The sequence below is a fragment of the Emydura macquarii genome, unplaced genomic scaffold (genome assembly GCF_026122565.2).
Source record: "Emydura macquarii macquarii isolate MOO-44397 ecotype Brisbane River unplaced genomic scaffold, CSIRO-AGI_Emac_v2 contig_1253, whole genome shotgun sequence".
In the NCBI taxonomy this organism is placed as follows: Eukaryota; Metazoa; Chordata; order Testudines; family Chelidae; genus Emydura; species Emydura macquarii.
In genome coordinates, this window is record NW_027131390.1 from 75,313,109 (window position 1) to 75,341,054 (window position 27,946).

A 27,946-nucleotide genomic window follows, 5' to 3' on the forward strand; every position below is an offset into this window, starting at 1 on the left:
GGCCCCATGTTAGTAGGAAAGTTAGTGGAAGGTAGGTAGAGTAAACTGAAGATAGAATTACCTGCTCTTATACAGACTTTTAGGGAAAAGCCAACAGTTTTTCGTTCAGCTTAATGAAAATATTATTGGAGCAAAAGAGACAAGTCATAATTAAGAATGAAAACTTCAGGCCACCATGGTACCTGGAGCATACTGAAGCACATTAGCCCAGCATGAAGTATATCCTTGTGTAGCTGATTCCCCATGGGATAGTCAGGGAATGCCGTTTTTTTGTTAAATATTAGAGAATGAACAAAGTTCCCTGTTTATCAAGACTTTCTCATCTTTTAAGAGTCACCAGAGTTCTGAGTTTCCTTTCTCTTACGTGATACACATGGCTGACTGGTTGGCTATCTTCAGGACTCCACATTTGATTTTTTTTAGTTATTATATATTACACATGTATCTCTTATCTTTTTCTGAATCTTGCGAACAGCAGATTGGCCAAACTAGCTGAATTAAATTTATTAAAAAAACCTCCCTCAAAACACAGAACTAGATGCCCCTGTATGGTTGGGAATTGAGCAGCCCAGTTGCATGTTTGGGCACTAATTTCAATTAACATTGATAGAGAAATTCTCTTCTTCCATTCTATTAGGAGACGACAAACATTATTTATTGTTTGCTTATAAGACAAAGTTTCTACTTACATTTAATACCAAATTTCGGTCTCAGTTACGTATCTATAACTCCTGCTGCAGTCACTAGAAGTTACACCCATGTGACTGAGAGCAGAATTTAGTCTTTAGTGCATAGGAACTAGCTGGCTTTATGACAGCATGGGAGAATTACTTCAGAACAGTAAAATTGTACGGCTGTTCCAGATGCCACCTATTTCGTTGTGATGGTATTTGCTTTTCCTGTCCTCCCTGGTTCACACTGATGCTATAGTGTAAAGGTCACACCTTATATCTTCATCTACCATCAGTCCTAAACCTCAGTGTCCAAACTGTGGCATGAGGACATCAGATTTTGGAAATGGTTGTGGAACATGCTCTATTACATCATTGACTCTAAAAGAAACCGTGAAATCAGACAGGGGTGGCATTTTCCTTGCTTTCCCTGTAACAAATATTTGTTAAAACAAGCATACAGCTGAGAGAGAAGGAAAAAAATGTATAACTGATATTGACAACAGGCATGTCCACATATTAGCCTCTGATTATCTTCATGTGAAGACTGCCCTATGTGATGCTGCCACCATCAGTGTCCTTTTGCCATATCCCATGTGAACAAGCTGTTTAACTGTCAAAAGGTTTTTTCTACTTTTTTGTTTCTGTTTTTCACATTCAGGAATTGGCCTGATTTGTTCCTTTCCCCCCTGCTCCTCATTTCAGCTCACATGTTCCCTTCTTCATAACATAAGAATTTTCTTTTCTATTTTGAAAAACGTCTGAAGCTGCTGATTTCTGGAATAATTTAGCTGGGGGCGTCTTGAATGAAACTTGATGCTATTTGAAAATAAATGTAGCCTTTTTTTAGTAATATGCTCAAATAGTGTCCAGTGCACTTTTAAAACAGAAGAACTTGGCCTTGTTCAAATTTAATATACAAGCTAAAACAAAATTAACCTTTGTTGCTAGTGTGTATTTGAGATGATCATTTATGTTGTGGCAGTACCAAAAATGTGCTAGGAACTTTCCAAACAGAGAGGAAGATGAAGATGCTGCCCCAAAAAGCTTATAGTTTGAAAACTATCTTAGAAATGGAGTTAAAGTAAACAAGTTAAGGCCCAATCCTGTTCTAGCTGAAGTAGATCGCAGTTTAGCATTAACTTTGAGGGGAGCTGGAGCAGGTTCCTAGGGCCTGATCTGAGAGCTTCATTAGAATGAATAGGAATTGTGGGAGTTCAGCACTTGTCAGGGTCAGGTCCTTGTTTTGTTCCATTTAAGGTTTGACATGAATCTGTTAAATGATCAGAGTGAATCATTTTACACAAGCATAATAATGTGTTCTGGAACCATAAAGTATTGCAGCGTAGCTTGCCTTTTCTGAGAAACTGATTGGTCTTCCTTCTCCCAGATAGGCTGTAATAATTTCTGAATAGAAGTGTGTTCCTTGTCTCAGCAACTACTAGTTTCCTACTAGATGACCTTTGGCCCTCCACATGATCAGCATTAGTAACAAGTGGATTCTTTGGATCAGAATCTGTGCTAATAGGTCTGCTGCACTCAGTCAAGTATACACCTAACAAAACATACGAAATAAATGCATACTAACAGAATTAACTTGCAAGGTGCATGCTAATCCCATTGATAAAAACAAAATGGCAATTATTTTCCCCATTTACAGTTGAAAGTGTATGTTTAATAATTCTTCTGGTTCAGATATGTCACTGGTGATTCATCGTTATCTGTAACACACAAAAACTTAGATTTTTAACGCTACAGAATCCAGTTTGGAACCCGTGTCAGTCCTGGGAATTTGCTCACATTGCAAAAAATCAAAGTGTGTTTTGGAGATGTGGGCATAGTGTGAAGTTAGGGCATTGGCTCCAGTATTCATTAACTCCAGTCTGGTTGACATTTGCAAGTTATTAATTGGCTGTAGAGATCTGAATCTTTATTCCTGTCTGGTTGTTCATGCTTGGCTATTAAATGATTCATAGGACCATCTTTCTGGGCACTGTATCTATGTTTTTGTAGTCCTTAAGCAAACATGGAAATTGCAAATGTCTCTCACCTACCCAAAGAATGTATTCTTGTATTAAAGTGTTGCATATGTTTAAAAAAAATGCAGTTCTGTAGGACATACTTCAGCTCACCAGGATACCAAATTGTATAACTATAAACTCACAGAGGAAAAGTTAAGGTGACACATTGTTTTTGTTGGAATGTAATATACAATATATCACTCCAACATAATGAATCAGCTTTATACAAGAACAATGCAACATAGATAAATGCACGCTAGAGCAAGAGAGACTTTTTTTAATTTACAAAAATATAAAGAAAGCAGCGCTACAATTTCCACCATTGCCAATATGAAAACAAATCATCGAGGAAAGGGATATCTACAGAAAGTCTCACAGAGAGAGCAACAAAAAGACAACATACCACAGAGTCATTCAAATAATCAGCTATTAGGGCATTCAGTTCGGAGAGGACATTTAGCTGTCAGCACAGAGGCTGCTGGAACTCAGAACAAAGCAAAAGAACTAAACATAAGAACTGTAGGAGCTCCAGATTGCTTCAGGACCAGCTGACAGAATATCTTGCACCAGAATGTATTTATAAGACACTGGAACATACAGTGTAGTTAATTTGCGACCAGACCCTCAAAAAGGTTATGGAGAAATCATATTAAAAATGTGTTCTGCAACTGTCTTTTTACAGGGACCACATGCAATGGTCACAAGAAGAAGAAGAAAGAGCCAGGGAAAAAGCAACAGAGAATTCGCTTGTGCGAGTTCAACCAGAAGATCAAGGTAATGAACCCAAAATTGCTAAGTTCTAATGCTCCAAGAATCCTCTCTTTTTATTTACATTTCCCCTGATTAAATCCACTTTTTGCTCATTTACCTTTGTCTTGTTAACCACAACAAGCTTGTCCCAAAGCATTCACCTTTAGCTAGCTACTCACTTATCCTTTTAAAGTATTTTACCTCTCTCTAGAGCAACGGGTGTCAGCCTAATATGATGAAATCCACAAATTGCAATTTCCAGATTTGTGAATCCTGACCTTTACAATGCTTCAAATTAAAGCTCCCATTGTTACTTATGCTGTCACAGTAGGGAAAGGGAGTGAATTTGCAATAATTGGGGGTGATGAAATTTAAAGTTCTCATGTAAAATTTTCACATTTGCTTTTTAACTGGTTGCAGACCAGCTTAGTGGACTAGTGGATGTGCATAGCACTGTCTCTCAGGAGACCTGAGATGGATTTCTGGTGCCAGCTTTATGCCCTAGGTAGTTTAGCTAGGAGTGCTTTAGAGATATTGCACTCAGTCCCTGGGCAGAAGGTGCTGCCTTATATCATTCAGAGATGACTCCTGTGGACAGCTAAGGAGTTTCCTTGACTGTCTATATATTCCCTCTTTCAGAAGGATGGTGGATTTGGGAAGTAAAGGAATTAAAATTCTCAGGGCTTTGCCCTGTCTGCAGAAGGCCTTCTTAGGGAGGTAAACAAAGAGTGTGACACATACACTGGTGGCATCATCAAGTGGAATTTCTACTCACAGTTGGATCTCATTGAATTCATATCCCAAATGATCCTGTTACCTGCAGCTGAAAACCACCATTCCCCTCCACACATGCATGTACACAGAGTTTCCGAACCATTGGCATGCAGGAGGAGATTAAGCAAATTACACTGCATATTTGGATGAAAAATTCAGCAGTACAGAATATTGCAGCATGTGATTAAATGGACAGTGTTGATCAGGGTAAGAGGAGGGAGGTCTCCATATCCAAGAAATCCAGAATCCTGGGATTGTGCTGTTTGGTGGTTGTACATTCCCAGACCTGGGTCATTAAATCTATTGCAGCATTTATTTTGGAGGCTGATAATCTTTCTCTTATTAGAAGGATATTCTGAAAACAGTTATTTTGTGTGCATTAGGGTAACAATGGGACTGGATGGTCTTGAACTTTGTCAGATCAGAACTTTGTCATGCTTACATACACTTTAATTTATAGCACATACTGGACTGTGTTTGAATTACCTGTGAACACGTCTTCTGTAATGTTCTCTTCATTGCTTTTAATACCTTGTGATTTTCTGACACTTATTTCTTTGCAGCATAATACCCTGAGAACAGGCCATGCATTTCCCATCATGGTTAATGGGAGTGATTCTCTGCATATCATGCTGAAAAATGACCCTATTCTAGGGCCTTCCTGTCATCTTGCTCTTTTACATTCTCTCCATTCTCTCATTCTTTATCTAAAACCACAAAGATAATGTTTATCTTTTAAACTTAACGTCTAATATTTTCATCTGTTAACAAAAACAGTGGAAAACGAGCCTATAGTGTAAAACTAAACTGTGTACACATGTGGTTGAGGTGACATTCTTACTCATCATCCAAAGTCAATTATAATTCAGTTTGCAGTTGCTAAAATGAAATAAGCATGCATTTGCTTATTGCCAAGAAATGTAACAATCGAAGGACATTTTTTATGAATGCCTCTTTTTAAAAATTGAATAGGTGAGCATTGCTGGTACTGTTCCCTCAAAACCTCCAGTTTGGTTCTGCTAGTGGCAGCACATTTTGGCCTATATATATTAACAGTGAACTAGACGGAAGCTAATGAACAGGTATTTTGGTGCCTTGGAAACTGCAGAAAGAAAAAGAATGAGTTTCCCACAATACTGTAATATCACTAAAATAAAATAGCTGTGACAAGCCTGAATACAAGCAGGAAATGCAAAACTGAATGGACTGATGAGACCACTTTGGGGCATTTGGTTTGCCTATTAGCACGTTCAGCTTCTTCTCAAGCAGAGCTACAGGCAGTGGCAGAGAAACTGCACAAAAGGGTCCATTTAAAAAAATGAGGCAAAGTAACCAATTTCTGCTAATTCCTGGTTTCAGAAGCCCAGCACACCATTCAGCTGTGTGCCTTCCCAGGTTTTGGAAAGTGCTACAGTCAGGTAGCTTAATAAAATAAACCCAAGCGAGTAAAAACCATGACCCAGAAGCTGGACTAACTGACCGTTCTTACTTAGGAAACCGTGAGAGATTAAGAAAGGAAAGTTAATAATTTAATTAGACTGGAAACTGCATTACTTGACACTGTGCCTTAACCACAAAGCAATGCAGTCTCTCAGGAGCACTGTAGATGGAATTTGATGAGTAATATTTCTACATTCTTTTCTGATCAATTTATAAAGAAACTGTTAAATGAGTTAATTTAATAATGATGGGTTCTGTCATATTGATAGGAAAATTAATTGGCAATGACACAACTCAGTGAAGAGTGGATATTATTAAAAAGGAAAAAAAAAACTGGCCACAAACTAGTGTTGCTACTGAATCTATTTAATAATGCACTGATAGAATTTTAAAGGCTTTAATTTTAGGCATTGTGCTCTTGTATTAAACAAGCTATCAAATCTAGAAATCTTATAGGAATGTTAAATGCGAATTTTAATTGTGTTTTGATCAGACATTTAGGGAAAATTGTGAATCTAACAAAGAGATTAAAGTAATTTAAGACTCTTCCGAGCCGGAGGCTTGGTTTTTCGTTTTTATCATCAAGTATTTATGCATGTGCGACATAGACTTTTGAAATCCAGTATATATTATCTCAATTAACTCTGTACTTGCAGTGTAAAACAATTCTGCATTGTTACTGAGTATGACTGGGTCTTGCCCTTTAATAAAGAATTATACAGAACTCTAGTTTGTGGTATTCTGTCACCCCATTGGCACTTCCCATTTCCTCTCCTAATCTAAGCATCTCTAATATCTGCTCTCAGCTTTATTTAACTTTGAAAAATTGGAGAAATTGTAGGCAATTTTGTTTTAAGACACAAAGGACAGTTACAGGAGAAATGTGATATAGAACTAGAGGCTCTGTATGTATATATTGTTTTAATAGTTGCTAAATCATGTACTAGATATTACATAAATTGACTGAGAAATCAGAATTCTTGAACACAAAGGGACATATTTTTAGCAAGTCTCTTTAAAGTGTTTGCAAAGTAAACAAGCATTCCTGTTACTCCTGCACATGTTGTTATTTTCTATAACATATCAGTGGTATGGTTAAAAGAATACCTGTTGCTATTGGCCACATGCAATAACACTGATCAGTTATGGCCCTCAAGTAGTGGATTTCTAATAACATATGTTTAGATAGAGAATTGTAGTTAGCAAAATGTTTGCATTTGTTCATATACATTCATAAGTCATGATAGAGTATTAATTTCAATGTAATGTTTCTTCCATTGGGGGAAAAGCAGAGAAAGCATAACTAAAATAATGCATTGCTTTTATAATTTGGTTTCTGGCTTAGTTATTTCCTGAACAGTTTACAGGTGCATGTATTTGTGTGTGTGTGTGTGTGTGTGAGCTATTACAGTAGATGAAAGCACATTGGCAAATTTGTGCATTAAAAATCAGTTGGTGTTTAGTTTCTTTTATAATATTGCTTATGGATTTTTGCATGGGACAATATTAGAACCATGGGGCCAAATTTAGTGCAGTTGCACCGGCTTACATCAGGGATATTTATTTTGCTCCCTAAACTAATATTTTATCCTAACGTTATAATATTTGCTTGGTAATTTTGCATGTAATAACTTTCTGTGCACAAATAGCTGCACACATGGATTTGGCAAGCCCATTTCCAGAAATCCATATATCTTTCCCTATAGTTAATATAAATTGAATGTATCTCTTATTTATAAAAATGGAAGCATTAAGAGTTGGTTTATATGAAATAAACTTAGGTAAGAAAGTTGTTATTGTGCATTTTGATGACATTCTCCTTGTGCATGACTGAACAAATTAGAATGAAAGATGCAGAAAGCCTGTTCCTACAGGTAAAATCCTTTTAAAACCCAATAGAAGTTTTCTTGAACACACATGAAAGGACTAAGCCCAAAGTCTTGATATTTGATTTAAACAGCACCATGTGGAGAGCATCAAATGTCTTAAACTTTATTAACTAATTCATTTTTAAATGTCATATTGTTTTATTATGTCAATTAAGTGCCCATTCACCCTTTTTTTTATTCTAGAGAAATATGAAAGAGAAGCTAGTAAATACTGGAATGAATTTTACAAAACTCATAAGAATAACTTTTTCAAGGATCGTAATTGGCTGTTTCTGGAGTTTCCAGAAATTCTTCCAGAAGGAAAGAAAGCTCAGATGAATAAAGAGGACAAATCTTGGGATCATGTAAAACTGAATGCTACAAACAATTGCACAAATCTGGGCTTTCCTGGAATGTTTGAAGAAGACAAAGACTGCCAGAAAAATTCGGCGGACAGTTTAACTTCTGTGCAAGAACAGGCATACAACAAAAGTCAAGCAGAATCTGTTACTGAAAACCAACATATTAAGAACTGTGAAACAGAACCTGTGAAGCGAGAATCCTTCCCTGGTAGTGGTGCTACTTATAGAATATTTGAGGTACTTTACTGCAGACATTCAACACATAATTTACAACTCCAAATGATGGCTTTAAATTTAGTGGTTGCTTAATAACTATCAAGGCAACAACTATTCAGAGTTCACAATACTACTTTTGCTGTGTGCCTGAAATTTTCAGAGGGACCTAAGAAAGTTAGTTTCCTAGTTCCCATTGAAAGGCATTGGGAGTTGTGCTCTTAATTCCCTTAGGCCTGTCTGAAAATCCCGGTCTAAAATATTTTGTTTTGTATAACCCAATGCAGTATGACAAAATAGCAAAATTGTAAAGGAAAACTGTACAATTTCTTGTGCATCTGCCCCTGAGAGAAGAATCTTTTCTGGGCATGGGAGAGAGTGTAGAACCTGATCCTGGCCCATAAGAACACGGAAGAGTCCATGTTTCTGAGAGTTGTGGTGTAAGGCTCAACAAAGTCATTTTCTCCTTTTCTACCTCTTTAACCACTGTAATCGTTTCAGTTAATTTTGGACTAAAACCCTGAGATATAGGCTTTATTTGATGTTTCAGTTTAATTTTTGTTTCTGCTTTAATTCCAGGTTGGTTGTGGTGCTGGAAACAGTGTTTTTCCTGTTTTGAAAGTTATATGGTAAGCAGTGCTGCTCCCCCAAATGCATGCCCAACATTAATGAAACATTTTTTTTAAACTAGTCTCATGCTGTGAGAAATGCTGGACTGACAGCTCTAGCTCCAGCACCTTCTAGTTACCTGCAGAACAGGGACAATGTGGGCAGTAGCAGAGCAAATTGTTTCCCATGGTGCTGAGCCAGTTACTCAGCTCTGATTTAGAAGGGACCACCTTTGGTGGTGAGAAGATAGGTCAGTCTTCAGACTCATTCAGACCAATTGCTAACAAAGGTGTCTGTCACTTGTGGTGCTAGTTTGGGTGTTCAGTTTATATCAGTCCAGTGTGCACTGGACTGAGACCACCAACTCTTGTCACACAGGTCACTGAACAACCATTAGATAGTATCAACTTCTGGTTCCAAATGCAGAGGCAACAGAAATGATGGCGCGTATTACACTTTGACAAGAAGTTATGAGTGTGATCTTTGACCCCTTCTGTCACTTCTGAATTTGGCCCATATGCTCCATCGAAGTGGCTCAATTTTTATGACTCAGAGAGCTGAAGTTCCATGTTGCATTTCTTAATCTCCTGAACCCTCCATCACATCCCATCCCATCCCATCCCATCCAATCCACTTAGCTTTTGTCTTTAGAAGGAGAGAATGTTCTCCTTTCCATGCACATGCTTAGCTTTCACTGGAAATGATGTTCACACATCAGGGGAAGGGATAGACTCTTTTCTGTTCTTTTCTCCGAAGCTTGTGTGCTACACACTAATAGTTGTTGTTCTTCAGACCAATACCAGTAATTTGCAATTTCGTAGTGACTTTGGTTCACTTCACAAACATTGTTAGCTACAGTATCCCTGTGATATAAGCACTATTGTGCCCGTTTCTCAGATGTGGAAATTCATATAGAGCGATTCAGAGTATGTCGACACAGCAGCTGGGAGCATGCTTCCCATCTCAGATAGCCAGATACATGCTAGCTCTGCTGTAGCTAGCATGATAAAAATAGCAGTGTGGCCATGGTGGCACGGTGGTGGATCAGGCTACCTGCCCAAGTACAAATTGCCAGCCCCCCTGGGTACATACTAGGGTAACTAGCCCAACCTGTCACGATCCTGCATGCTAGCTCGAGCAGAGCTGGCGTGTGTCTGTCTGCCCACACTGGGAAGCACCTTCCCAGCTGCTGTGTAGACATATCTTAAGTGGTGTGCCAGTTTCACACAGGAGTGTGTTGCAGTGTTAACAATAGAACCCAGGTCTCCGAACTACCAGGCCTTAACTACAAAACAATCCTTCTCCAGTAAACATCAGCTCATATTGTGAAAGGAGAAACCCGCATTATCAGTGAAAACAACAGAAAGTAGTGTTGTGTGGGAGGAAAGACCTTAGGTACATATATGGGAAAGAACTCAAACAAACTAGTGTGTATTATACAGGAGGCATTATTGGTGCTGCAGAACTTTTATAATTAAGAGTCCTCTTATTAATCAGTATTTTATTCAGAGATCTGAGTCTACATAAATCCTGCATGTAACCAGATAGGTGCATTAACTACATAATATTTATCATTTAAAACACAGAGGTGTAACTGAAGTCGAGGTGCAGTTAAGAATACTTGAGCGTTGATTTCATATTTGAGTTGATGGAAACATCTCTTATCTATTAGAAGGCACATGTCCTTATATCAATGTACAAGTCACACTATATTTGGCAATGTAAAATTGCCTTTTGTCTGCACAAAAGAATAGTAATACAATGTAGATTCACACTGTGCTTGAAAGAAAACCTTCCCCTTCTGTGGAATATTTTTTTTTTTAATTATCCAAATTAAAAATAAAAGGGATGGTTCTTTATATAGTTAGTGCTCCTTTAATGCAAACCAGCAGTGAAATGACTGTCCGGACCAGAACTATCCCTGTTGTTTGATGGAGGCTTTTCATGCACCTCACTTCCCACTTTCTGAGATGAGAACAACTGTTTATACACCTTGGTGAGTCAATTGGATAACTAGGACTAGGTCAGGTCAAAAACCCAGCTGCTTGCCCTCAGTCATGCTATGGGTTCTAGGTTCCACAAGACCTGGCTAGATACATCCAGTCTGGGACCTGTAACTCCACTAGCTGCCTGAATACATCTCTTTTAGTATTCACAGGGCTGATGGCGGTTTTGCTCAATAGTGAGATCAGGTTGGGGTATTCTTGGTCCAAGAGGGTTCTCCTGCTGAGCCCCCTTAGAGATATGGTCTACTGAGCTGGGTATACTGCAGAATCTCCTGGGCCAAAAGCACAGGGACACATTTTCCCTTTGGTGAGACTCCCTTTCCAAAATCTCCAGCACTTTAGCAGAGATGAATGGTTTTTCTGAGGGCTAATCCTGTTCCTTAATCAGTGGGTCTGCTGCTCATCTCACCTTCACTTATGTTGATTGTTGAAGAGTTGAAAAAATCCTACCCTGGGTTCCTGACATCTGATGATTTGATGTGAGGGAAGTTTGCAACTGGCTTTGCAGTGAATGCGAGGGGAAGGGAAGATAGCACTACAGGAAACCAACATGTATTTTGATGAAGAAAGACCCACGGTAATGGAAGGAAACAATTAAAACCACATAATCTGATCACAACCAGTACAAGTGACACCTGGGAACCCAAACATCTTCAGAACAGTTAATAACTGTTAAGTAATTTCCTCCTTTGAAGCTGAAATAAATATTTTTCATGTTGCTAATTAAATTACATGCCTAGGCCAGTGCTGGAAAATCTCTGAGTGGAGTTTCAGAAAGCCACAAAACAATTGCAGAGTGAAATTGTGATCCATTATCACGTTTCAATGCAATGCAGCACCTGGGCATTGTCACAAGTATCTGATGGCTTTCTGTGACTCCATCCAGTGCGGTCTTCCTTTTCTTCCTTTCCACTTCTATTTTCTTCCTGGGTGCTGAGCAGCTCAGAAATGGGTGTTCCCTCCCACACCCACCATCCTGTTGGCAAGTATTCTTCCAGCTCTGACCTGTTTGCTTATGGCTAAATAATATATGACATGTTCCTGAGACCTGTGAAGGGGGCTTTGATCAAACCTGTGGAGTACCCCAAAGAGCTGCATGTAGTTAGTACAATAGCAGTTCTTTAATTGGTGTTTGTTTTGTTTTCATAGTAGTACCCCTGGAGTCTTTCTGTACTGCTGTGATTTTGCATCAGGAGCAGTGGAGCTAGTAAAGGTATTTCAAGTGTTCACTTTAGAAAGCGTGGTGTATCCCATGAGCCTGTAATTCAGAAGGCTGCAAGGAGGCCATTCTTGTGAAATGGAGCACAATGGCTTTGACAACTTTGAACTGGAAGTTTTAATAATCCAAAGAACAAAATCCTTCTCTGCAGAGAGAGGAATGAATGCTGTCAGTGTGCCTGTCTCTCAGCCTGAACAAGATCCCAGAACAGAATCAGCTTATGTGAAATGTTTTACAGAATTGAATAATCAAAAAACCGTTTCTTGGGTCATGGTAAATGTACTAACTTCCATTGTTCTCTTTGTTTCTCTTAATCTTTACTATTACAGTCACACTTGTTTTACGATTCAGCCTGGTGTTTTGCCTTTGTTCATGATGTGTGTGATGAGGCCTTACCCTACCCTTTTCCAGAGGAGATCCTAGATGTCATTCTCCTTATCTTTGTGCTCTCTGCTATTCATCCTGACAGGTAAATGAAGACTAAAGGGCAAAGCAAATGTGTTTAAAGCTCTTTTATCAGTAGTGGTTTTCAAGAATATCAAAGTGAAATAATGAATCTTGAATTTATTATTTAGTGAGCTACATTATATGTAATACGGGACATTTTAAATGCTGCTTTCCCCTTTCTGAGAGAGAAGCTGGTCAGACTACTTCATTAGTGAGCCTCCTGTTACCATAAAATTGAAACGAATGTCTTCTTACAAGACATTTACCTATTAAAAGTGACAGTGCTTCAAGAAAGTTACAAATTCAGAAACAGCCTACTAGTCATCCAGAGGGAAATTATTCTTGGTGATCAAAAACAAACAACCTTGATTAAGCATCTTATAACATGTTGATAAAAACGTGGGCTACTGATTCATTTAATTGCACACAATTGCGTACGAACTGATCTCTTATAAAGAACATCCCTTGGAGTACCTGACTTGTTTGAATTAGGCAAATTAATCTAATTTTCATGCACACTATTGGGTTGGGAGCTATTAGCTTTATTATTAAAGCAACTCTTAATATCTAATGAACCAAACTTTATTGTTACTAATACTGATAAATTTTGAAAGAATATTCTTTCCAGTGGGAAAAATACGAAAGGGTATACTGTATATTATTCAAGTTTACTACTCAACTCCTCCTTTAACCAAATTGTACAAAAGGAAATGCATATTGCACATATTATGGTAAGTGTGATGTTTTAAGAACTGCATTAAAAATGGTTGTCCATGCTCAGCAAACATTAGGATAGGACAGTATTCACCTGAGACAGTTGTACATTTGAGGACTGTTTCCTTGCCTGAATGGCTGAGTTATTAATCATTAGCTTTTGCAGAAAGACAAGCTTTCCCGTAAAGCATATCTCTCCTTCCTGTTTGTGCAAAGATGAGCATATGAGTCATGTGCAGAAGAGTGTTTTACTAAGCCTGGGTGCAGATTCCAAACACAATTCAAACAGTTGATTGAAATCTGTGTAAGTGCAGCAATGCAATGGAGAGGATATCAGGCAAAATATATTTTTATCACACCTTTTATTCCATGAAACCAATGATAAAATGCTTACAGACAAAATTTCTGAGGGAGTTTTTCCCAGTAACTCTTACGAGTACCAAATGAATGCTAACATGGGCATTTGTACCTTTACACATGCATATAGATTTCTATGTTTAGATTCCTATACAATATAATTTAGTCTCCAGAAGTTTAAGTAGTAAAAGATATTTGCTTCGTTACAATATCCCCTAGAAATGAAGTGATTGCATAAAAAACTGTAATCTAGACTAGACCCTTGTTGCTTTTTTATAACAATTGTCTAACAGCTTGAAATATAAGAAATGACAAGGAAAACCAAAAGAATGATAATGCAGAGCCTCAAATAAAGGCAGTTAGGTGCCTGGGAAATGTAAGTTGCTGAGATGTATACATTTTCATTCAGCACCTTTGTTATTTGATGGTTTATTAATGTTGTTGGCTATTGTGTTCTCATTTTGACAGTTGCTGATTTTTTACTTTATAAAGCATCACTCTTTTCTGCTAGCAGTCCCCCCCCCCTTCTGAAATTGTGTTCTTCTCAAAAACAAGATAATTTGGAAGCCATTAACCTTTCTCCATGCCATGTGGTAATTATTTATACTGGGCCAAATTTTCATAAGGTTCCTACCTCATGTGTGTGTAGAATTTGTCGATGGCCCCATGTGAGTGCACAGAACTCACATTTTCATGTAACGAATTTCTAATTCTCTGCCCATCTACCTGCTCTCAGGGCTCATGTGTCCCTTTGTACATGCAGCTGTCCCTTTTTTGCTTGGGCAAAAACATGCACATTTTGTGTACGAACAAAACAGAGGCCCTTTAAATGTTTGTCTTCCTCTATTTCTTAATTTAAGCATGGGATTTCCTTTAAAAGTGCATGTTTTCCTTTTTGAATGGGTTCTCTTAGTTTATATTCTCCTTTTCTGCTGAGTTTGGGCCTATTCCTGCACCTTCACAGTCATTGGGGCAAGATTGGGCTCCTGCTCTGTTGCTAGATTGTGTTCGTAGGTATAGACTTAAGCAAGGGCCAATGTGTGAGCTGGAGAAGCGCAGGAGGCATTGTACCTCAGAGACACTCCTTGGAGGTGCAGTGCCTTTATGTTCATATCTTGTGTTTGAGGAGAACATATCTCACATTGGCTCTTTTCAGGGTGCAGCATACTCGCTCCTCTCCAGCTTAGCACCCAGCCAGCTCCACAGGCCGGCAGGTAGGAGGAGCAGAGCCATTGCTTCCCCACTTGCCATCCACTTGCTTGTGGAAGTGGAGGGGAGTGTTGGGCATGCAGCTGCCTCATTGCCCCTATGCCAGGAGCTGTGTTGCGAGAGAGTCTTCTGTGGCCCTGCAGGGGCGTAGGGAACCTTACTCCCCTGTGCAGCTGTGGAAGACCAGGGCACGATTGAGCCCTAAATGGTGAGTTTTTAATTTTAATCTGAGGTTTGCTCAGTTTTAAACTCCTGTCAGATTACACAGGAGAACTTGGGAAACACACAGTTCTTCTATAAGAAGCATGTAAAGTGGTACTAACAGGATAATTATAATGGAGTAACAAGTGGGAATCAAGGTAAACTGGCCAAAGAAAGGGGAGATGGAACAAAGAGCCTTTTCATGAGTGTGATGTTTACTCCAACAATACCTGCAAATGGTGCGGGTGATCTTTAGTAAGGGTAGATTAATGCTAGACATGTCCCAGATCCAACAAAATTTCAGGATTTGAGAGGATGCTACCTCCCTCCTTCCCATTAGTGTCTCTCGAAAAGTTTCTCCTGCCAGATTCTCCTCCATAGACAGATCTCAAACACGTCCTTCTATTCCCCTCTGATCTCAAAACTCTTACTTTAATCCATCCTTGATATTTTGCTAAAGAGAAGGAAAGGACCCCTCTCCTCCCATTTTATATTATTTAATTAAAGCTCCTTTTATATTTTTGTCCCTTTGCATCTTTGTAAACATTTTTTTTCTTCCTACTGAAACTGTTTGTTAGCGTCTGGCATTTTTAGGGAAAGACAGACCCATCTCACTGAGACTTCAAAAACTACATGTTGGACCTAGTGACTAGAGAAAGACAATGTTTGGAGTTACATCAGTATCACATTTTATTTTCTAAGGATGCAAGGAGTTGTAAGTAGACTGGCCAAATTATTGAAACCTGGAGGAATGATATTATTTCGAGACTATGGAAGATATGATACTTCTCAGCTTCGTTTTAAAAAAGGTATGTCCTAAGAAACTTTTGTTTGTTTGTTAGCATTTATTATTCACTTTGCATATCTTTTAAAGGGACAGCACAGACTTTCTATTCACAATTTTTATCTTTTAGGCCGCTGTTTGTCGGAGAATTTTTATGTACGAGGAGACGGTACCAGAGTTTATTTCTTTACAGAAGGTATGAATGGCTGAAAAAACAGATTTCAGTTTTATACAAAAGTTCTGAGTGTCTCTTGAGATGACATGGGGTACAAAGCCTCTTAAAAAGCCATTTAAGTAATTTTCATAGCTCTTTAACTCTCCATTTTTCAAAAATGTGAAGCTAATTTTTGTGGAAGATCTTTTCTTTTACAATAGGCAGACTTTGATTCTCTTCCTCAGCTATGTCATTGAAGCTGACGTTATATATCAGCTATGTTAATTTAACAGTAGTTTAAGTGCCTCTTTACCCTGTATAAATATGTTATCTCTATACTAGCATCATTGCTTTGTATCTGTCCCTATCTCTAATAGTGAATTACGGCTACAGAGCTGCAGAGGGAGCACACAATTGTTTTTGTGGGACCAGTAAAAAGTGTGTAGTCCATTTTTTCTATTTTCTTCTTTTTAAATTCTGAGGACTGAGGTGATGAATTTTAGCAAGAAATAGGTCTATAATGGGAGGAGTTTCCTGCTGGAGATTAGCAGTGTTACCTAATTACGTACCTTTGTGATAATTCTTGGGGTATCCAGGACTATGAGTCACCTCGTCACCTCCCTGCCTCCAGTGAGAGAGAGAGAGAGAATTGCTTGTGCTTAACTGTCAGTTCCATGACACCTCCAGACTGTTAGCCACTCAAACAATCTCCTCTGGGCTCTGCCAGCCCTTACTTTGCCTTGCAGGTTAACCATAGGTGTACAGGAGTCCCTGAGCCCTTTGAAGCATTCCCCTGTAGTGTTCAGCCCCTTATCTACTAAACACCCATAATAACACCAGGTCTGCTGTTCCCAAGGAACAGTGTGCACACCAGTTTGAATTGTTCAACTCAGAATTGGCTCCTTGTACAACACCACAGCACTGAGATTTATTTATAGTGAAAACAGCAAGTTTATTATCAACTACTGAGATTTAAGAGCTAGTGAATAAGAATAATGGAAACAGACTGGTTATATTTAGAACAAAATCCTACTGCAATCCCCAGAGACTGAACTTTATAGGCTGCCCTCCAGTCTAAATAAGTGTCTCACCCAGATGTCCTTTGCAGTGTTTTAACCACACCTGGTTATGATCCATTTTTCTGAATGGAATCGCACTGCCCGATTACTTTCTTGGTGTAGGATAAAAGGTGTCTTCCTTGCCCATTTGTCAACTCTGCCTTAATACGGATTTTAGGTATACCTACAGAACTCTGTACATAGTATTTATACATACCTTTCACAACAATACTAATGACCAGCATAAGCCTGACTTTCATTTAAGGCCTCACATGGTATTCTTTGGTGAACCAGAATGTACATACCAGGATCAGGATATTCCTCTAACTCCCTTGCTACCTGGCACTCAGAGGCTTATGGGTCACAACCTTCAACCTAGTTTTGATAGCATCTTCAATTTTACACAGGTATAACTCTGACTTGCATGGTGTTAGCTCCTGATTAACAAGGGCAAACGATCCAAAATCAGATCTCTTAAAGAAATACCATTAAGCAACTAAACAGTGCTTCTTAGGAGCTGATTGTGTCCCATGACCCATACATAGAGCAGTCTTGGTGTGTGGATCTTCCCCCTACCATGGGTCTGGGGACCTGCAAGTTTACTAGAATTCTCCCTTGAAGGTAGGAGCACTAAAAAGGCACCTAAAAGACAGAACAGAGGAAGACAAGGCGGATGGGGGTTAAATAGCAAGCCACACTGGAACAGAGAGGGCTGGATATGAAAAGGAAGCATGAGACGGGAGAGAGTAAGGTCCCCCAGCATGTAGGAACCCTGCCCACTTTTCTGAGCCCAGATGGCCCCAAGGATTGTGGACAACCCAAGGGACTCAAACTCAGACAAAAGAATGCCCTCTGGTGGGGAGGAAACTGAGCCAGAGTGTGTGGTGTTTATTATTTTGTATGGGCTGTACTCTTGTTATCTATGTGATTAAGTATAAAAGAACATTAATGTGTTAGACTCTGTCCAAAGTGTGTGTTTGTGTTAACTCCTCCCCCTGTCAAAGCCTTTCTCCACTGGAGGAATCTTCTCCTGAAGAGTAGAAAGGCTCCAGCAGCAGGGAGGCAGTGGGACACCACACTGCTCAAAATAGCAGGGAAACTGGAGAGGCAGGGCTTGGGTGAGTAGAGAGCATACATAGCCACACCTTTCAGGAATGTCTTTAACTCTACATGCTTACACTGGGCCTCATCGGCTACAATGCTCTTGTTACCTGTGCTGGGAGGCGCTTTGCGAGTATGTATGATGATATGCCGCAGAAAGAAGTATGCTGTGTAGACACACCTAGAGAGCGTGCCTGGGGCAGTGGCTGGACTCCATTCAGGCTCCAGAAGCTTAAAACACTCTGGGATCCAAGGACACGGAGGCTTACATTTCCCACACAGCAGTCCAGTGGATGGCTGGAAAGGGGCGCCCAGCCAGATCAGTAGCACCTACTTCTTCTTTGAGTGCTTGCTCATGTCCATTCCATTGTAGGTGTGTGTGCGCCTCCGTGCATGGTTACCGGAACTTTTCTCCCTTTACCAGTACCCGTAGGGTTGGCTCCGGTGCCCCCTGGAGCCCCGCACACATGCCGCGGAATATGAGGCGCTGCCAACCCTACGCCCCCTCAGTTCCTTCTTTCTGCCTGTGACGGTTGCTGGAACTGCTACGACTTGCATCGCAACTGTTCTCAATCCCTTCTGTTGTCCTTAATCGTTTGTTGTTTGTCTTAGTTAGGTAGATTAGTCCTTAAGTGTTGTTAATAGTGGTAGTTAGTCACTTATGATAGTCCCAGCTGGGACTTTGCTGGGTGCAGGACGTGCCCCGGTCACCAGGCTTCACACCTTGTACCTCCTGTGGGAAGGCCTTTCCACTGAGAAAACCCCCATGATAATTGCCTAAAGTGCCTGGGGGAAGCTCATCGTAAGGACAAATGCAAGATTTGTAAGGCTTTCAGACCTCGAACCCAAAAAGACAGAGAGATCCACTTGAAAGCCTTATTAATGGAGGCAGCACTCAGACTGGCCTCCAAACCAACCCATTCTACCTTGGTACTGAGCGTGGCATCGGTGCAGAGCACGCTGTCAGAACCGGCCCCGCCTCAGCACCAGACTACTTCCTCTCTGTCAAGGAAGAAGCAGGGAAAGCAGTGCGTAGAGCGAGGCTGTTCCCCTCCACTGTCCAAGAAAGAGGCCATTCCCCCGCACTGTCCGAGTATGGGGCCGCACCGAGGTCAGACAGTGGAGAACGCGCTTGCAACCACTAGAGCCTATGTCTCCAACCAGAGAGCCACCCCCGACTCCTGGGAGGGCATCCGGCGCCATCGACACCAGGGGTGTTTCTTGCAGCGCAGACCTTGCTGGCCTTGCCCATGCCGCCTCCGCCCAGAGAGAAGGTGCCAGTGTCGGAGGGGAAGCCTGCATTGGGATCCCTGGTTGGTTTAGGTGATACCCGGAGCCAGGGGGATGATCTTCAGCAGCTCGGTCACCCTGAGTGGAAGGGTCGACACGGCGCTGGTCCCTGAGAAGTCATTCCAGGTCACGGTCGCTGGAGCACCCCGCATTGGCAGGACACGGATACGTGGTCCCCGGCACCGAGCAAAGCTCGTTCCAGGAGGCGGCACCTGTCTGGGTCACCTGCAGGAGGCTGCTCCCCAAAAGGAAGTCGGCACCACTCCCACTCCCCAGCATCGAGGAGTTCACCCGCACCGACGCAGCACAGAACCTGGTTGCCGGAGGCTGACTAGGCACCTAGAGGGAAGTGACATCGTAAGTCATCAGTGCCCAGGTGCTGCCCCTGGCTTTCCACTTTGCAGTCGGAGCATGATTCCCTGCGTCGGCACTGGTCGCGGCACTGGGGCTTGTCATTATGACAATCAATGACGCTGAGAGGTTGTTCTCCAAAGCACCAGAGCACCCACAGATCGGGTCATCGCTCCCTCTCCACTCAGCACCGTACAGCAGGAGCCTCCATTGCAGCCTCATTGTGGTCATCTGACAGTGAGTCGGCGTCCTCTCGAGAGGACGGCCACTAGGAGAGTTGTCGCTGCCAGCAAAAGATGTCAGAGCACCCCTCTGCTCAGACAGCCCCGGGATGGCCTCAGGGGCAGTGGCCACCCCAATGGCCTTATTGGGGACCTTGGGGGTTTCTGGTGGGGCCGGGTCCACTGTCGTTCAGGTCATCTGGGGTGCAGTGTGCACCACTGGCGCCGGAGAAGGGCCATCATTTGGCCTTCGACGACAATTCGGACCCCAGGAAAGGAACTCCTTTGGGGCCCCTCGTCAGCAGGAAGAGATGCCACCACCCGCTGCGCCCCTCCAGTCCTCCTCCTCTTCCCCAGATGAGGCGGTCAACCAGGGACCATCAGCGCCTCTGGATGATTTCAGGGCTTATCAAGAACTCAAGAGGGTGGCTTCCAACTTGGGGTTGGAGGAGCTAAAGGAGGCATCAGACAGTCTCTTTAATGTCCTGGCAGTGGCTGTTCCAGCCCAGGTTGCCCTCCCTGTGTATGAGGGAGCATTAAAGATAGTGAAGGCCCTCTGGCAGACCCCTTCATCAGTGGCCCTAACCTCTAAGGGGGCCGAAAAGAAATATTATGTCCGGCCAAAGGATTTGAGTACCTTTTCACCCACCCCTCTCCTGATACGCTGGTGTTAGATACTGCCAACCAGTGGGATAGGCAGGGACAGCCTGGTTCCATGCCCAAAAATAAAGACCACAAAAAATTGGACTTGTTTGGGAGAAAGGTTTATTCGACAGCAAGCCTGCAGTTTTGAATTGCCAATCAGCAGGCTTTCCTGGGCAGGTACAGTTTCAGTCTCTGGAACTCCCTAAAGCACTTTGCGGACACTTTGCCCAGAACCAGGTGCTGGACTTTAGCACCATCCTGGAGGAGGATATTACGGTGGTCAGAGCAGCGCTGCAGGCATCTTTGGATGCAGCAGACTCGGTGGGCAGAGCCATGGCTTCTGCCATCTGCATGTGCAGGTGCTCGTGGCTGCAATCCTCGGGTCTGTCCCAGGAGGTCCAACAGTCCATCCAGGACCTCCCCTTTGATGGGTCGGCCTTGTTTGTGGACCAGACAGATGCGAAGTTGCATGGTCTGAAAGACTCGAGGGCCACGCTCCACTCCTTGAGTCTTTCTACACCCCAGGCCAAGGCGCCAGTTCCATCCTCAGGGCCAGCAACAGCAGAGATACCAGCCACAGTGGTTCATGTCCTACAGACAAAGGGACAGAAATAGGGGGTCTAGGAGACATCGACTAACACCAGGGTCCACCTCAGCCTCCCAGCAAGGATTGTCTAGGCGATCCAGTAATCAAAGGCGGTCGTTTTAAAGATGTGTCCAAGGACAGTGTTCTAGCCTGTTCCCTGGATCCCGCCTCTGTCTCTTCCTGAACCGCCTAGTGCCCTTCCTGTCCGAATGCGCCAAGGTCACTTGGGACCGCTGGACCCTTGGCATGGTTTTGGCAGGTTATACCCTCCAGTTTGCTTCTATCCCTCCCAGCAAACCTCCTCCCCATCCCTCTTCAGGGACCCCTCTCACGAGCAACTCCTCATGCAAGAGGTAGAAACACTTCTCAGTCTGGGGGCCGATGAAGGGTTTCCATCAGACATGAGGGGGAAAGGGTTTTACTCAAGGCACTTTCTCATCCCCAAAGCTAAAGGTGGTCTCAGGCCTATCCTAAACCTGCGTCATCTCAACAAATATCTCTAGAGACTGAAATTTCACATGGTCTCCATTGCCTCCCTCATTCCCTCCCTGGATCCAGGAGATTGGTGTGCCACCCTCGACCTAAAGGACACATACTTCCATATTCCTTTTTTACCCAGCCACAGTCGTTTCCTCCATTTCATGGTGGCTGGCTCCCACTACCAGTTTGCAGCTTTGCACTTTGGCCTTTCCTCAGCCCCAAGAATGTTTACGAAATGTATGGTGGTAGTGGCAGTGCACCTGAGATGCAACGGGGTCCAAATTTTCCCCTACCTGGACAATTGGCTAATCAGGGGCAGGTCCAGGGCCCAGGTCCAGAACAGTGTAAATCTGATGTGTGCCAACTGCTGCCAGCTGGGCCTGGTAATAAATGAGCAGAAGTCCACATTAATTCTTGTGCAGCGGATAGAGTTTATTGGGGCGGTCCTGGACGCTTCCCAAGCCAGAGCTTTCCTGCTCCAGCCACGCTTCAAGGCGATATCTGCCATCATTGCTTGCCTGCACCTCTGCCCGACTACAACAGCCAGGCACTCTCTGCAACTGTTAGGCCACATAGTGGCCTGCACTTACATGGTAAGGCTAAGACTCAGACCACCTCAGTCGTGGCTTGCCTCGGTTTATGCTCTGAGCAGACATTCCCTGGACCGGGTGGTCATAGTCCTCCCACCAGATCCTGGCTGCACTAGACTGGTGGCTGAGCCCCCAGGCAGTGTTGAGGGGTATGCCGTTTGAGGAACTAATTCCCTCGGTCACTCTGGTATCGGATGCCTCGAACATAGGGTGAGGGGCCCATATCAGCGCCAACTTCGGCACTCAAGGGGTCTGGTCGAGGGAGGAGAGGCGCATGCACATCAACGTGAGAGAGTTACAGGCTATTCAACTAGCATGTGGAGTGTTCCTCCACTTTATTGCAGGCAAGGTGATGCAGGTACTGACAGACAATACAGCGGCCATATATCAAGAGACATGGGGAATCCTGTTCCTCAGCCCTCTGCAAAGAAGCAATTTGTCTGTGGGACCTAGTGGTAAGGCACAATTTTCACATAATAGCCTCTCACCTACCTGAAGTGAGGAACAACGAGGTGGACCGCCTCAGCAGTTCATTCTTATGCCGCCACAACTAGTTGCTTCATCCAGAGGTGATCTCTATGATTTTCCAACGATGGGACTCTCCCCAGGTGGACCTATTTGCGTCAGCATGGAACAGGAAATGCCTGCAGTTTTGCTCCCTCTGCAGTCTGGAGGCCAGGTCACTCTCTGACACCTTACTTCTGCAGTGGTCGGGGAGCTTCATGCACGCATTTCTGCCCATTCCTCTTCATAAAGTCCTGCTGAAAATCAAGAGGGACAAAGGCGGACATTATCTTAATTGCACCAGCCTGGCTGCGCCAGCACTGGTTCAGCATGCTGCTGGACCTATCAATTGGTATTGCTTGTGAGTCACCTACAATGGAATGGACATAAGCAAGCACTCAACAAAGAAAAGACGGTTACTTATCTTGTAACTGTTTGTTCTTTGAGATGTGTTTCTCATGTCCATTCCATGACCCATCCCCGTTCCCTCTGCTGGAGTTGGCGGCAAGAAAGAACTGAGCGGGCGTAGGGCCGGCAGCGCCTCATATACCATGGCATGTGCACGGGGCCTAGGGGGCGCCAAAGCCGGCACTATGGGTACTGTTAAAGGGAAAAAAGTTCCGGTAATCGTGCATAGAGGCATGCACACACCTACAATGGAATGGACATGAACAACACACTTGAAGAACAACAGTTACAAGGGTAAGTAACCGTCTTTTATCAGAAGACATTAGAAGACATCACTCAGCTGAGGTTGTGCAGTGAGAAAGAATGACATTGGGGTTCACCACAGGAGGTGTTAAAGGTAGTTTTATACAGGACTTTACTGTGGAAACCAAGGAGTACATCTACACTGAAATAAAAAATCCGCAGCACGGCTGCAGTTGACCCATGTCATCTGTCTTGGGCTTGAGGGTTTCAGGATTTGGGGCTCTGAGACCCCTTGAGGGGATTGTCAGAGCCCAGGCTCCAGCCTGTGCCCAAACATTTACAGTGCAATATTTAGCCCTGAAGCCCAAGCCCCAGGAATCCTAGTCAAGTGGCCCAGGGGTCTGAGACTTGGTGCTGAAAAATTTTCATTGCAGTGTAGATATATCCAGAATGAACAAATGAACAAACATTTTCCTTCCTCAAATCCAGTGTGACTTAGAGCTCTGAAGAAAGATTGCTATAAACTGTGATCAATATTTTACGGATACCAGGCATGAGGTTTTATTCCATATTATAACAGTGATGCCACAAAGGTGGTCTCTTTTACAGAAGGATTTCTCATGGGCTGTTCTATTCCAGATGACAAAGCAGAGCAGATTCCAGCTCTCATGAACTATATGTATTAAATTTGTAAATTCTTTAACTGGCTGTATCAGTTTGTTTTTTAATTATCACAATTTTACTTCTCATTTGGGGAACAGATGAGGTCCACAATATGTTTACCCTGGCGGGGTTAGTTGAAGTGCAGAATCTAGTTGATCATCGATTACAAGTCAACAGGAAGAAAAAAGTGAAAATGCAGCGAGTTTGGATACAAGGCAAGTTCCAGAAACCACTCCAGCCACCTCAGAATAGCTGCCAATAGGCACCCTCATGGCTAAATATATAGTATTTCCCAGAGACCAAAATAAGTGTGAGCACATATACTTCCTGTGAATCCAGTGGTATGTGCCAAAAAGGCAGGAAAAATGCTGAACTTGAAAGCATTTTTGTACTATTTTATTAAGTTTACTTTTTTTTTTTTTTGTTAAGAATTGATGTGGAAAAATGTCTCTTGCCTCTGCTTGTATACATAATAAAAATGATTATGCTCTAACCTATTCATATCTCAATGATTTCTCATTATTTGATTGGAATGGTCAAACAATAATATAAAAATTTAACCAATCAACTTGCTGCTGTAACTCTCATAATTTGTAAAGAGAATTTTAGACTGAAATTGAATTGTCTTCGATGGTTTGAGCACAGAAATGTCAGTTCTCATAGTTATCACTGCTCCTGCACTCTCTCCTCGCTTGATCCCAGAGTCTGGGCTCCAGACCAAGCTCAAACCCAAATGTCTACACTGCAGTTTTCTAGTCCTGCAGCCCTCATGAGCCTGAGTCAGCTGACCCGGACCAACCGCAAATGTTTTATTGCAGTGTAGACATACTCTGAGACTCAGATCCCTACATCAGTCTTTCTTCATCTCACAAGTGGTGTCCTCATCTCTTGGAGGAACCTTCTTTGTGCATATGCCTTCTCTTCCCCTATCTGAAGGTGGGGTCACCTGAGGGAGTTAGTCCCTTCATTCCTTTTTGATTTGCATAAAGAATTATTTCTTCCTAACAGTAGGCAGTCCATCCTCTGAGGGACATTAGCTAAATTCTTCAATATCTTTCATCATTCAGTTCCTCCATTCTGATTGGCTAATTGTCTCAGAACTCCACTGCCTAGCTATGTGCCCATAACTAACATGCCAATTCCAGCTTCTTATCCACTCCCTATCCAGTTACCCCATCTAAACTGAAATGTTAAATATAATTAAGCTTAAAAAGGACTGTATTTAATTAGGTGAGGGAGCTAAGTCTTCCTCAGTGGCTAAGTAGCAGTAGGCAATGGAGGTTTATTGAGAAGATCAGGATGAGGTAGGGGAAAGAGGCAGAAGTTGAGACCATCATGTTTGTTGGGAACTGTGATGGGGCAAAGATACCTCACACTGGGAAGGAGAGGGTTAATGAGAACTTGTGGACTCAATAGGCCGTGCCCTGCTATTCCTGCAGCAGATATCAGGCCTGTAGAGGAGAGTTAAAAGGAGGAAACCTATCCCAAATCTAGGCTGATCAGGAAGGAAAGCAGAGCTCTGCTTCTCCAGGTGTGAGGAAAGCCTGGTTGCAGCCAGAGACTGAGGTTGAGATAGCCTTGCCTTACTTTGCATCCCAGTGGAAGGGATGACCAGATCCTGGGAGACTGGCTGAAATCCTGATTGAAGACAAGCATTGCTGGTTCATCAGATGACCATGGTTTTCAGTTGTGTTTTATCCAATTTCTTGTGAAACTTAATATTCCAGAAATGGTAGGACTGAAGTGTGCCTTGGCCAGAGAGCTAACACGCCACTACATTGGACCTTGCAAGAGACAGCGAACCTATCAACAGAGACCCATGGCTGGATGATTTGTGCCCTGACAGGCCACAAGGGGTCATTGCAGAGGTAAATCTGACATAGGGATTCCAAGGACAGTAGCCAATCAGAGCATAGGGGTTTATACTCAAGAAATAGGCTGGGGTCAAACAAAAGGCCAAGGTGAGAGGATGAGGATCATGTTTCAACATAGTAATCATGTGAGAGTGTTTCCTGTTAACTCATTATCCTGTGCTAACACAGTCCTGGGCTTTTGGCCTCAGTTACTTTTCTATAAGGACATCATCTGTCAGATTAATTTACCTTATGATATGATAATAAACAGGGAACATTCTTAAGTTAATCTAAGCAGTGTGCACACATTTAAGAATTAATGACAGCAGTATATTCTGTGCTAGTAGCTGAAAGCCCATGCTGTTGCAGGTGTAATTTGTAAAGTTGTATGTAAAAGAGCTGAAAATGGCTGAGAATGTAAAAATAGGACAGTAACAGACCACTAATCTCAGAGGTGTTTGAACCTGGTGATATGCTAAACAAAAGGGACTCTCAACCAGGCTTGCAGCTGTTTCCATCCCTTTACACTGACTCCACAGACACTCTAGGCCATCAAAATGATGTTTGGGGTGGTTGTGTGAGTGGCTGTCTTGATTTGTGTATGGATTGTGTTTGCGGGAAGAGTTGTGTTGATTTGTAAGGGTAGCAGAAGAGGAGGGTGTTACAGTGAAGGGCAATGCATATTTGGAGCTATTGTGTACGCTGGGTGTATTGATTTGTGTCTGGAGCATTGTGCTGGGAGATTTATGTTAATTTGTGCACGTGGTGAATGGGTTTTTGCTGCAGTGAAGGGGAATGTGTGTTTGGGGTTATTGTGTATGTTGGTTGCGGTATTCTGTGAATGGTTGTGTTGATTTGTGTTTGGGGGTATTGACTTGTGTTGATTTTTGCAGGTGGCAGTTGGGCATAGGAGTATGGCAATTGGGCCAAGTAATCCACCATCTCTGTGGTCTCCCTCATGCAACCAATTAGATTGTTGCATGCAAATTAGCTGTAGAGTAGGAATTTTGACTGGTTGAATTACCTCTGATGTCACACTGGTCTAGGACTCTTGTCATGGCATAGAGTCACACCTTACTGTGGCTGTGCAGGTGTAATTTGTAAAGTCAAAATGGCTGAGTTCTTAAAACCTGGATGGTAACAGACCACAAAACCCAGTAATGATTCAACTTGATAATATCCTGAACAAAAAGAGTTCCCAACCATGCCTGTGGCTGCCTCAGTTGCTTCACAGTGACTCAACAGACATTTTAGTCTTCAGAATGACATTCTTCGACTCTTTATAGATAGATATAGACCAGTGATTCCCAAACTTTTCTCTGCCGTGGCACACCTTGATACCTTTAATTATTTTGAGGCACACCACCATATAGTCTCCAAATGAACTCACGAATATTCATGAGCCAATTCAGAACTCTTCAAGTAGTTTTTCAAAAAATTCCATGGCAAGCCTGACAGCACACCAGTGTGCTGCGGCACACCAGTTGGGAAACACTGATATAGACCATCAGCTCCAAATCAAGTTATTTTACCAGTTCACAGACATACTTATTCTGATTAAATATTACATATCTCCTTAATCAGCTGTATTGGTTTACAGAGAGCCTCCTTATCAAAGGATGAAGTAAGTATTACCCAAAAGCATCTTTTGTTTGAAAGGTTGATGGTGTTTGTATCAAAATGTTATATAGCTACCACATTTCACCCTACAAAGGTGGCTAAGTTTCAGTGGAGGGTAAAGTAATTTGGGACCAGGCATTGCCCATACAAACTTCCCATCAAGCTTTTAGCTTTCTTTCCTTTAGTTGTTTGAGTCTGGCCATTGTATTTTTATTTATTTGTTTGTTTATTTATTTTAAGTGCAAGCACTAGCCACCTAGTTTGCTGGTAGTGCACAGCTACAATTAATTTCTGGACTGTGAAAAATAAAGCAAGATAAAATTCTAGAAAAGGTACTTAGGAGTACTGTGACCACACTTTAAGAAAGATGTGGACAAATTGGAGAAACTCCAGAGGAAAACAGCAAATATGATAAAGGAGGTTTTTGAAAATATGAATTATGAGGAAAGGTTGAAGGAATTTGGCATGTTTAGTCTAGAGAAGTGAAGGTTAAGGGGAGGACAAGATAACAGTCTTCAAATATGTTAAGGAGTG

The 27,946-nt window shown here is 42.2% G+C and overlaps 1 protein-coding gene across 1 annotated transcript in view; it reads left to right on the forward strand.

Moving 5' to 3' along the window:
* METTL8 (methyltransferase 8, tRNA N3-cytidine) overlaps positions 1–24,436 on the forward strand; it is a 42,415-nt gene extending 17,979 nt beyond the window's left edge. The window contains exons 3-10 of the mRNA XM_067549865.1: positions 3,375–3,466; positions 7,729–8,123; positions 8,679–8,728; positions 11,864–11,927; positions 12,263–12,402; positions 15,564–15,670; positions 15,776–15,841; positions 24,038–24,436. Coding sequence (XP_067405966.1) covers positions 3,375–3,466; positions 7,729–8,123; positions 8,679–8,728; positions 11,864–11,927; positions 12,263–12,402; positions 15,564–15,670; positions 15,776–15,841; positions 24,038–24,201 — 1,078 coding nt within the window. The 3' untranslated portion in view covers positions 24,202–24,436. The remainder of the gene's footprint in view (positions 1–3,374; positions 3,467–7,728; positions 8,124–8,678; positions 8,729–11,863; positions 11,928–12,262; positions 12,403–15,563; positions 15,671–15,775; positions 15,842–24,037) is intronic.
* The last annotated feature ends 3,510 nt before the right edge of the window (positions 24,437–27,946 follow it).